This window comes from Tupaia chinensis, unplaced genomic scaffold (genome assembly GCF_000334495.1).
Source record: "Tupaia chinensis unplaced genomic scaffold, TupChi_1.0 Scaffold143775_1, whole genome shotgun sequence".
In the NCBI taxonomy this organism is placed as follows: Eukaryota; Metazoa; Chordata; class Mammalia; order Scandentia; family Tupaiidae; genus Tupaia; species Tupaia belangeri.
This window is the reverse complement of record NW_006203624.1, coordinates 187,931-200,513: the sequence shown is the minus strand read 5'-3', so window position 1 is coordinate 200,513 and position 12,583 is coordinate 187,931. Positions and strand designations below refer to the sequence as shown.

General features: G+C 34.4%; 1 protein-coding gene across 1 annotated transcript in view; it reads left to right on the top strand.

Annotated features, from left to right (window-relative positions):
* Nucleotides 1-12,583, top strand: part of SLC30A7 (solute carrier family 30 member 7) — an 88,346-nt gene that overhangs the window by 28,089 nt on the left and 47,674 nt on the right. The window contains exons 7-8 of the mRNA XM_006164973.3: nucleotides 4,057-4,107; nucleotides 10,785-10,920. Coding sequence (XP_006165035.1) covers nucleotides 4,057-4,107; nucleotides 10,785-10,920 — 187 coding nt within the window. The remainder of the gene's footprint in view (nucleotides 1-4,056; nucleotides 4,108-10,784; nucleotides 10,921-12,583) is intronic.

The window sequence follows — 12,583 nt, the reverse complement described above, 5'->3', positions numbered from 1 at the left end:
TATGTTAGTGATTTGAGAGCCCTGATCACCCACTGAAAAATGTGAAAACAAATACAAATTTTACATTATCCTGTTTCTCCTTGAATTTTTATTTCCATTCTATTTCCTTTCCAAAATTATATAATAACAGACTATAGTTATATTAAGACTTTAGTTGATTACCTGTCATATATCTTGGTAGTAAAATATGAATGTATATTTAAATTTTTTATTTCCTATAAACATAATACTTGGTACTCAGCCATTTCTTTTGGATGGAATAATTGCAGCCATTACTAGTAGTTAATCAAAATAATTCTGTCTCAAATATGATATATAGTTATTTGGGAAAATGCAACATTTTATTTGAAATACAAATTTAGATGATTAGAGCTCTTTTTTCCCCTCCCAATTATTGTATGGATAAAGAATAGTTATTGGTATAAAACAGTTTTGGAATCAAGTCTGTTTCTATTTTTCATCTTTAAATACAAATACTAAGAAACCTTAAGTAGAAAGAATTCTATTAAAGCAAATTTGTCAGTTTCTTTGAACACCTTCAGAATTATGTTCCAATGATTACAGGGATCTATCATCAAAAATATTTTTAATGATTTACTAATTGGGATGCTTATTAGTTAATCCTTACATTTTATTAAAAGCAAATCATTAGAGGGGCCAACAGATTGTATGGTGGTTAAGGTGTTAGACTTCTATATGGCTGACTGCATTTTAGTCCCCAACCCAGCGGCATGAAAATCACGCTGGGTGAGTGTGCATCAATGCCTTAAATCCCAAGAAGAGAGTAGAGAAACAGGGATTATGGCATGGCTTTTCCCCCTGAGGGGTGATTTCTCACTTTCCCTCTCTCTGTGTCTTTCTTTGTCTCTCCAGTGAGCGCACGTGCTCTATGACAAGAATCTTAAAAAAAAAAAAAAAAGAAGTAATTTATTAACCAGTCTTAAAGTAATTACTTTCCTAACATTGGCAATATTTTCAAATGTCCCTTGTTTGTTACCCTAGATTTTTTTTTTCCCCCACATTTGGGCTATAATATGATTCTATTATAAAGAAAGGTAGGTCCTTTTTGGTCAAGCAAGGGAAGAAGGATAAATGGGAAAGAAGAATTGGCATGACATGGGGCATTCTCAGATCAGTTTTAGAAAAGCTTTTGAATTTTGTGACTCTAGAAACCAAATTCCTTATATGTATTGCATCTTATTGATTAAATGGAATACTTTGCTTGTCCTTACCTAAAACTCTGAGTAACTTCTTTAGTGGAATCAGTGCTGATTTCGCAATGTAGCATAATCGTGTAATTCTAGAGTTAGCCTAAAGCAAGTTTTAACTAATTGTTTTGGGGATCCAACAAAGACAAAATTGAAATTGAGAAGAGAATGAAACCATCTTTTAATGTAATTAGTTTTTATGGTCTTTCTCCTTCAATAAACTATGAGTTCTATGAGCTCAAGAACTGTATCTTATTTAACTTTTCATTAACAGATTGTACTACAGTGTCTGGCACATAGGAGCAACTCGTTAAACATTTATTGAGTTTAGAAATATATAAGGGCTATTTATATTTGTTTATAAGCTTCTTAAATTGCTTAATCAATTTTTTTCTAGATTTTACTCATCTTTCATATACTCCCCCCCCCCAAAGTAATAACTAAGAGAAAAACAATTTAACTATCCTTCCATTGTTAGGATTACTTGGTGAAGTCTACAAAAGTTTTGTTTTTCTTTTAACTTACTAGAAAAAACATGCTTTGTAGGGGCCAGCAGGTGGTGTGTGGTTAAGGGTGCTGGACTCCCACATGGCCCACTGCGGTTTGAATCCTGAACCTGGTGACTTGTGGTCTCACTTTCTCTCTCTCTTCTCTCTCGCCTCTCTGTCTCTCACTCTGTCCCTATCTTGTCAAATCAAAAAAAAAAGTTAAATAAAATAAATCTTAAAAAAAAAAAGAAAAAACATGCTTTGTTTTTAGGTTTTATTTTAGGTAACATATACATATATAATATATTTTAGGTAATAATATGTGTTTCTGTTTTTTGGCAGAATGGGAGCAAATGTTTAAAAATTTTATCAGAGGGGCCAGCAGGTGGTGTGGAGGTTAAGGTGGCTGGGTTCCACATGGCTGACAGCACAGTTTGAGACCCAGACCCAACTTGAAGAATATACTGGGTGTGTGTGCACACATGGCCAAAATCAGGAGAGAATGGAGGGAAGGGATTGTAGCAAAGCTGTCCTCCCTGGGGGGTACTTTCTTATTCCCTCACCCATCTCTGTCTATCTCCAGGAATGTACATGCTCTATAGCAAAAAGAAAAAGGGGGAAAAAAAAGGCAGATAAAATTGTTAGGAGTTAAATGCTTCTGGTGACCTAATACGGTCATTTTAGTCATCATCATCAAAAATGATACTGATTATTGTCAGTAGTTTTGAATGTTCATCACGTTCCTGACATATTCTAAGTGCTTCCCCTGCAGTAACTTTTAAAATTTTCATAATAGTAAGAGCACTGGGGTAGGTACACTGTTGTCCCTATCTTATAAGAAAGTAGGAAAGGTAGAAAGAGAGAGAGAGAAAGCGAGAAATAACCCCCCCAGTGGGCATGGCCACACCACAATCCCTTCTCCTCCATTCTCTTGGGATCTTGGGCACGCACGCACACGTGCCCGGCGTGAGTTTAAGCCACCAAGTCCATGACTCGAACCACTGTCGGTCGGCTACATGGGAGTTCAGCAACATAGCCATTATGCTAACTGCTGGTCCTCACAGATAACAAATTTTGTATTTAGGACTTTTAGATTTTATTTAGGTGGGAGTTATGTTGTCTCATATAACGATTGTATTAGTACAGAGGAATATACCGCTGAAAATAATTATTTGAGAAACAACTATCTTTATCTAGACCTACTATTTAAAGACAAATCTAATGCCTTTATCAGGAGCCAGATTTTTAAAACAGACTTTTGACTAGCAGTGGATTTTCAGAGTAAATATATTATCTTACCACACAATATCAAATCTAGACAAAATCTTGTGCACCTTTATACTTTCGTAACTCTTTGTTATGTTGTTGCAGAGCGTTATTACAATGCTGTATCAAAGCTTTGTGATATGAATATTTCGTCCTTTTTGTACTTTGAACCAAGAAACCTTAACCTGTATTGGTTGTGGTCAGAGTCCTTGGCAGTCTTCCTGATGGTTCCTTTAAACTAATATTGCCCCTCCCTTGCCTTCTTTACCTATGTTTTCCACTTTATAAAAGAATTGCAATAAAACACATGCATTCCCTGGCAAGAGAAGGAATGGGGAGGAGTGAGAAAGCATGCCACTCCTCAGAGGATGGTCACATCATTCCTTTCTCGTCCATCTTCTCTGGGGATTTTGTACAAATACAGAGGTACCCAGTGTGTATCCCAAACTACTTGTCTGGAGTTAAACTGCACAGTTAGCCATGTAGGAGCCAACTGCCTTAACCACTACGCCACCACTGGCCCTCTTTTGTAGTTTAATGTTAAAACTGATTATAACTTTCAGAGTATTTAAGTGTAGAAATTGTAGTATTTCTTTCATCTTTTCATCAGAAAGGCAAAATGAAAAAAGGCTTTTGTCTCTTCTGTGTGAAAAGCTTGCTGTATCCTTCTAGAAACTATTGGAAATCCATTGTTTGCCGTAGTTAGGTTATTCTAGATTTTCTACTGGCTTCTTGGACATCTTACAACTTTAATAAGTATATTGGTTTACTTTGAATTTTCCAATTGTAAAAATATCAGAATTTTTAAAATGAATATTAGAAGACTCACAATAATTTTGACTTGCTGTTTTTAAATTTTTTTAATATAATAATTTCTGAAATACTTTGTACCCTTAAATGCATTTTGAAATTGTCTCCCCTAAATTTACCTCCATGCAATTACTTTATTAAACTTGAAACATAATTTTGTATATCTGGTGTGGCTAGTCATGCATCCTTCATGATACATTTGAATGAAAAGGACTCTGAATTGCAAAAATTTCAATCAGGAATTGAAGTTATGTTTTAAAATAATTTAACTTAATTCTCTACAGATGGTCCCTCCTTAAAAGAAACAACTGGACCCAGCAGACAGATTTTACAAGGTATGACAAGCATTTTATATATTTTGCAGTTTTTTGAAACTGGCTTCATAGTTTTGAGTTTTCTGATATTTTTCTTTGAAAAAAATTACATAACACAGATCATAGTATTTATGTTTAAAATGTTAGCCTTCTTACTGATTAATATTTTATATACATATTTGTGTGACTATATTAGCAGACATTCTTTTAGTTGTCACTTAACTGTTTTCTTTCATGTAATAAAAAGAGCAAAATATTCAGAAATTATACTGCCTGAACATGTTTTGAGTTTTCTGATATTTTTCTTTGAAAAAATTACATAACACAGATCATAGTATTTATGTTTAAAATGTTAGCCTTCTTACTGATTAATATTTTATATACATATTTGTGTGACTATATTAGCAGACATTCTTTTAGTTGTCACTTAACTGTTTTCTTTCATGTAATAAAAAGAGCAAAATATTCAGAAATTATACTGCCTGAACATAAGTAGTACCAATGCCTGTGACTATTTTTGCTTTTGCTGGATGATTACATGGTTTTTAATCAAGAATAATATTCAATGTGTTTTTATGTTGGAGAAAAATTGAGAGCTAAAAATATAATGCAAAGTGAGACCTCCAGCATATGTGTAGGCATCAATTGATAACTACACAGGAGGTTTTCATGTAAAATGATATATTCCAAAATTTTTCAAGTTGGAGACAGTCTTATGAATCATGATGGTTTCCTTTTTAGAGATGTGAACCAATTGTTGACTCAGTTTTCATTTAGACTTAATTGTTAAGATTTCCTGGGACCAGCAGGTGGCAAAATGGCTACATTGCTGTACTCCAATGTAGTTGACTGCAGTTCGAATCTCAGACCTGGTTGCTTAAACTCACGCCAGGCTTGTGTGCATATGTGCCCAAGATCCTGAGAGGAGAATGGAGGAGAAGGGATTGCGGTATGGCCATCTCCCTGGGGGGTGATTTCTCGCTTTCTGTCTCTCTGTCTCTGTCTTTCTGGTGAGCGCATGCACCCTATTAAAAAAAAAAAAAGATTTCCCAATTTCCATTCCTGTCTTCCTGCCTTTATTCACTTTGGCTTTAATATGGTTTCTTTTCAACAAAAACTTTATTCAGTTCATTCAAAAAATATTGACAAAATCAATTTCATTTGCAATACTATAATGTTGTAAAAGATTGTAAACAGTTTGCACGCTAGTCATGCCTTTCTTTTAGGCAAAGTACTCTTTTGATGACAGAAGTTTACAAGTATACACTATGGTGAACTATTTCAGACAGTACAGAAATTAGTCTTTGATTTGTTTTTCTCTTATATAAAGCTTATCATTTATAAATTTTTCCTTTTTTTTTCCATCTCACACCCACCCATCCATCACCTACTCTCTACCAACTACTTTTCCTCCTTACTGTCACTAGCAACCACACTGATCCTTTTCACCATCATATCTTCAACCTCTACCATGAAGTAGAGATGCTCACAACAAATTGAGTGGGGATGTACAATGTGAATCTTTTAAAGTCTGGCTTATTTTACTCAACATTAAATCTATATTCATCTATTTTAAGTTGAATAATAGAATCTGTTTCTTTTTTTAAAAAAATAATTTTTTTTATTTATTATTATTTTATTTGACTAGAGAGAGACAGGGAGAGAGAGAGAATGTAAGAAAGCAACCCGCCCGTTCTGGTACTCAAACCATGGTCAGCCATGTGATAGTCCAACATGCCAACCATCATGCCACCTGTCAGCCTCCTGTTTCTTATAGCTGTATAATATCCCATGGTATGTATATATATGACTATATATATATATTTTGTACACCTAGGTTGGTTCCATGTTTTAGCAATTATAAATAATGCAGTAAACATGGGTATGCAGGTATCTTTCCGATTGAGTGTTTTCTTATCTTTTGGGTAGATACCAAGAAGTGGGATTGCTGGGTCATATGGAAGTTCTGTAGGTTTTTAAGAAAGCTCCATATTGTTTCCCACAGAGGTTGGACTAATTTACATTCCCACCAGCGATGTGTGTAAGAGAGTTCCGTTTTCATCACAGCATCACCAACGCTTATCGTTCTTTATTTTTTTGATCCTAGCTATTCTAACCTGGGTTAAATGATATCTCATTGTAGTTTTAATTTGCATTTCTCTTGTGATGAGAGACATTGAACATTTTTAATTTTTTAACATGGCTCTTGGGCATTTATAAGTTTTCCTTGGAGAGTTGTTCATTTAATTCATTTGCCCGTTTTTTAATTGGGTTATTTCTTCTTTTTAATGGGTGAGCCTCTTAAGTTCCCTGTATGTTCTAGATTGTAATCCCTTATCTGAGGATAATTTGCAAATATTTTCTTCCATTCCAAGGATTGTCTTTTCACTTTAGCTATAGTTTCTTTTGCTGTAAGAACTTTTTAGTTTGATGTGACCTAACTTGTCTGTTTTAGGGACTATTTGCCTGTACTTTAGGAGTCTTATTGGAATCTTTGCCTACTCCAATGTATTCAAAAGTCACCTACCAGTATATTTGTGGTTAGAGGTTTTATATTTAAGTCTTTGATCCATTTTAAATTAATTCTAGGTAATGGTGAGAGATTGGGGTCCAGTTCATTTTTCTGCAGATGGATATCAAATTCACCCAGCACCATTTACCAAAGAGACTTTAAACTATACTAGAGAGCAGTGATCTTAAAACAGTATGGTACTGGTACAAAAATAAATAGATACAAAGACAAGTGGAAAAGCACAGAGAATCCAGAAATAAACCCCTTATCATATAGCCAAGTGATCGCTGATAAAGCATGTAAGACAAAGCAATGGAGAGAAGATAATCTGATTTCTTAATAGCTTCCGTTTCAGTTTCTATTGCACCTACTTTCCTGCCACTATTTCTTAATGTAATTCTTGCTTTGTGGGTTTTCTTTTCTTTTCTTTTCTTTTCGTTTTTTTTTTTTTTTGGAGAGGTTTTTGCTATAGGGCACATGTGCCTGCCAGAAAGACAGAGAGAGACAGAGAGACAGAAAGTGAGAAATCACCCCCCAGGGCAGATGGCCATGCCACAATCCCTTTTCCTCTATTCTCCTTTTGGGATCTTGGGCACTCATGCACACGTGCCCAGCATGAGTTTAAGCCACCGGGGCCAGGACTCGAACCACAGTCGACTACATGGGAGTCTAGCGACATAGCCATTACGCTAACTGCTGGTCCCACTTTGTGTGCTTTCACTATGATTATGTTTCCCCATAATGAGGAATTTATTTTTACAATGCTCAACTGTATCTTTCATTTACAAATTTATAGAATTGTTTTAGAACAACATTTCTGAAATAGCTTGTGTTCATGCATGTTTGAGCATCCATATTAAGTGCTATAAATTAGCTTGATAATGTGATTTATTTATTTCAAAAGTTTGCTATACGATGTTGTACAATCGCTGGAGAAAGAGAGAGAGAGAAAAAAAGAAATATCCCCCCTACCTCCCCACAGGGATGATCATACTGCAATACCTTCTCCATTTTCTGCTTGGGACTTTGGGCATGTGCTCACACACACCCAGTGTGTTTTAAGATGCTGGGTCTGGAACTCAAACTGTGCAGTTGGCCATGTGGGATCCAGTTTCCTTAACCGCCATGCCACCTTGTGACCTATTTGATAATAAGAATTCAATTTTGATAATCATCATCACAAGTTGGAGGAGAGAAAGTTAAACTTGTTGTCCCAATTATATTTTATAGAAGCTCTTATGAAAATAAGTTTTTATCTTCTGAATATCCATCAATTTATGGTGGTTAAATCAGCCAGTTAGATAGTTGAATGATAGAGATTACTGCATGGAAGTGTTAAATCTTTCCTGCAAAATGCCCATGTAAGGTCAGCTGGTGGCATGATGCATGGGCAGCCAAATCCCAATGGCCACAGTTTGAGTCCCAGACCTGGTGACTTGAAAAACATATGGTCTGTGTGTATATGTGTGTCCAGATTCCTGAATGAAAAGAGAAATGGAGGAGAAGGGAGTGCAGTGTGACCATCTCCCCAAGGGGGGGCCGGGTGCTTCCTCATTTTCCCTGTCCTTCTCTCTGGTGAGTGCCCATGTCCTCTGGCAAACAAACAAACAAAAAAACCTAGGGAGATACTTATACATAAAAATCTATGGGTCAACTAAATTTTTCGGTTATTTGCTACACCTTGATTTTTGACCCCTGTTTGGCTTGCAGAATTTTTACTAAACTTTTGGGAAGTTAGAGTATCAATATCCTACCAAGTTGCTAAGGCATTACCTTATTTAAGTTAAATGTATTTATATTTCTTTCTTTACTGATTTTTCTCTTTGAACAGTTGCTATAAAGAAGGGCTTAGATAATTAATGTAACTTGCTAATAACATTGTTTTCAGATTAACAAATAAAATATAGCCATGGACTTTTCTGTTTAGGGAAAATTAAAAATCAATGATTCTTTTCATTTTACTTTCAGTGAGTAGAGCTATTTTAATTCTTGATTCTATTTTAAATCATGTACATATGAGATTTTATAGCTAGGGATGTTCAATTCACTTTTTTCCATTTTCATTTTCAGTACTTAAGAGTGGCCCCAATACTTACTACCCTACTTAATTCTTTGCTATTTCAAATATATTAGAGAAAAGGAATGTTTGTAAGTTTGCACAGACAAAACTTTTTTGTTCCAGAAAAACTTCTTTAAAGAGAAACATTAGCTTTTTGGGAACCAGCAGTTAGCGTAATGGCTATGTCGCTAGACTCCCACGTAGTCCACCGCGGTTCGTGTCCTGGACCCGGTGGCTTAAAACTCACGCCGGGCGCTTGTGCGTGCGTGCCCAAGATCCCGAGAGGAGAATGGAGGAGAAGGGATTGCGGCGTGACCATCCCCCCTGGGGGGTGATTTCTCGCTTTCTGTCTCTATGTCTCTCTCTGTCTGTCTGGCGAGCGCACACGCCCTACAGTGAAAATCTCTCCAAAAAAAAAAAAGAGAGACATTAGCTTTTTGAGTTAACGAGTTAAAACTCTTTACAAATAAAAAAGTGTATGTAGATAGTGAGAGTGAGATATATATGTATAATACTTGATAGAAAATTATTCAGTAGGAGATGAAGTATAATTTCCAAGAATACATTAAGATTTGATTGGGCTCATTAACAGTTTTTAAATCTGTTGAAGTAAATCTGTGTTTCTGTACCTAAAATTAATTGTAGTTTGCCCTTCATTGACGAGTGAATGATAAAAAAGAAAAAATATTTTTAAAGTATTAAAATGTACTTTATATATTAGCTAGTCCTTTTCATATTGGATAATTAATGATATTGATGAACTGTTTTTTTTTTTTTGCAAGGCATGGTTGAAGTTTAAAAAAATTTGCTATATAGTAAACTTTACCTATTAAAAATCTTAATGTTTAATAATTTATTACCTTAGTGGACTATTTTCAGAATAAATTGAATATGAAATTTGCTTAGTCACATTTTTCATTATTTCCAGGCAAGTATCACTTATTAAATGTTAATATTGTATCTTATTTCTTTACCAGTTAGAATGTCAGTACCCTAATTTAGTTTTTTAATTTACTGAAAGTTCAAACATTGTTTACATCTAAACTAAGCATGGTATGTAGCTAATTTAGGTAGCAAAACCTTTAGAATAATTAATAAGTATATTATGACAAGTAGAATTTTAGTCCATAGAAAATTTTAGTTCCAAATGGTAATAATTTTAATCACCAGCAGAGGGCTCTGTATGTTCATATATTTGAAGTTGTGTTTTCTTGACCAATTTTCAGCCTAATGCAGTTTCCTTCCCCCTAACACATTATTATCATTATTAAATTTTGGACTCTTAACCAGACATAAATGTTCACAGTGGGTGTTTTTAAAGTTTATATCTTTCTGTCATTCATGAAAGAGACAGATTGATAGATACTCATTTTGCAGTGCTGTGATCCTTCCCTCAGCCAGCCAGGATCACAGGTACACACAGTGTGGCTAGCAAATTTAGCTCAACCTGGTATCTGAACCTGGGCCTTCTATGTGGCTCTAGTAATGTGTTGTGCCTCCAGTCACCAAAATTGGCTGAGCCACAGAGTATTTTTTAAATCAACTTGTTTCTCTGCTTCATTTATAATATACCATTAAGAACAAGTGTAATTTACTAGTCGGATATTTTAACACTTACTGATTTGAAAAAGAAAAGATTGTTTTAATTTGTAAAGTCATTATTTAGTTACTGAACAGTAAATATACATGCTTATGATTCTTTAAATTGATATTTAGTTATATGTATATATTTTTAATTTTATATATATGTAAGAATATAGTTCTAAAGGGACCAGCAGTTGGCATAATGGCTATGTCGCTGGACTCCCACGTAGTTGACTGCAGTTCGAGTCCTGGACCCGGTGGCTTAAACTCACACTGGGTGCACGTGTGCATGCATGCCCAAGATCCCGAGAGGAGAATGGAGGAGAAGGGATTGCAGCATGGCCATCCCTCCTGGGGGGTGATTTCTCACTTTCTGTCTCTCTGTCTCTCTCTGTCTGTCTGGTGTGTGCCCGTGTTCTATAGCAAAATCCTCTCCCCCCCCCCAAAAAAAAAAGGAAGAAGAAAAAGAATATAATTTTAAGAAACAGTTATATTTTAAATGGACCAAAAGATATTTTAATTTTTATTGTGCTTTATTTCTAGGTGTATTTTTGCACATTCTAGCAGATACACTTGGGAGTGTTGGTGTAATTGCCTCTGCCATCATGATGCAGAATTTTGGTCTTATGATAGCAGATCCTATCTGTTCAATACTTATAGCCATGCTTATAGTTATAAGGTAAGTGTTATGTTACTTTGAAGTATTAAAATAAGAGGTGATAAATATGTGTCATGTTAATAATGCCTTATCTAAAATGCTTCAGACCAGAAGAGTTTCAAATTTCAGATATTTTTGGATATTGGAGTATTTGTATGTATATAGTGAGATATCTTAGGGCTGGAATCCAAATTTAAATATGAAATTCATTTATATTTCATACACACCTTATATGAGGGAACTGCAAAATGTTCATGGAAGCTGGCTAGGTGGTACAGTGGTAATACAGTTCTCAAGTGATGCTGAATACAACTGGGACATTGCCAGTTTTGTTCCTGGGCTGACGTGTACCACTAGAAACATCCATTATCCTTGCTGACTGAGAAGGCTTAGGGGATCTCAGCATCAGATCCTGTTCTCTGTCTCTCACTCTCATTGAAAGAAAGAAAAAGACTTTGAAAGAAAAAAGTTTGTTAAAAAAATCGAATTAAAGTGTGAGTCTATCTGAGTGCAAAAGAATTTTGAAATGTATGCAGTTATTTTCATTATACACATTTACCATGAACTTTTTGAAGACCCACTGATACGCATAGCTAGAAGATAATTTTATACAATATTTTCATATTGCAGTGTTTTTACTGCAAACCATTATATGAGGTCAGGTGTAGAATTTTCCATGTGGTATCATGTTGGCATTCACACAGTTTTGGAATTTGGAGCATTTCATGTTAAAATTTTTATACAGAAGGTATAAATTATTACATTGATATTACTTTGCTCTTTAAGGAGTTCTTGCATAGAATTTTTTTGTGTTTTTTTTTTGCATAAAGTTTGATGTTTCTTTTTGGTATTTGAGAGTTAAGACTTTTGGTTATAACTTAAATCAGTAGTAATTTTCTTGAATCCAATACTATATCTATAGTTAGTATAAAATATAGTAACTGTTAAAATGTTATTCCTTTTGATATCTTACCCTTTCAAATGTCAAAGGATAGTAGTTTCCTCTGTTTAGAGCTACTTTCAATTAAGTCACATTATCATTGCAGGATTCCTGTAAAAATTCTAACTGTAGTAAACTTTGCTTCTTGAAGCATCTCCCTCTTAGCTCTGTGTCTTCCTGCTGCATGCCATACCACAAATGTGTATGTCAAGGTGTATGTGTACAAAGGTCTATAAATTCTCAATAAACATTTGCTGAATTAGATCGTATAGTTACTCTCTTCAGATTTTCTCATCCTGAGAAGCATTTTATTATTGATTTAATTTTTATCAGACTAGAAAGACAATATGGTTTAGTATTTTACAGTCTTTAATTATTATAAAGTTTATATGTATGTATCTGTCTGTGTTTATCTTGATTGGACTGTTTTTATTTTATTTTCCCATATGATTTTGCTTTCCATGAAACTTTTGTGTGGCAAAGCTCAATAGAGAGTCAAAGTATGATGGTCTTTATAGCTTATTGTTGATTAGAATAGATTTAATACAGTGGGCTATGATGAAAATATAACATTGAAATTAGAGTTATACAAATATGGAATTCTTGGGAAAGTCAACTAAATATAAAGGATAGGAAATAGTTCACATTGATTTAAAGTCACAGAGTGTTCATCTACTGTGAATGTATTATTCCCACCCATTTCATTTTTCTGGAAAATATTCCTCAATATAAAACTCCTTCCTG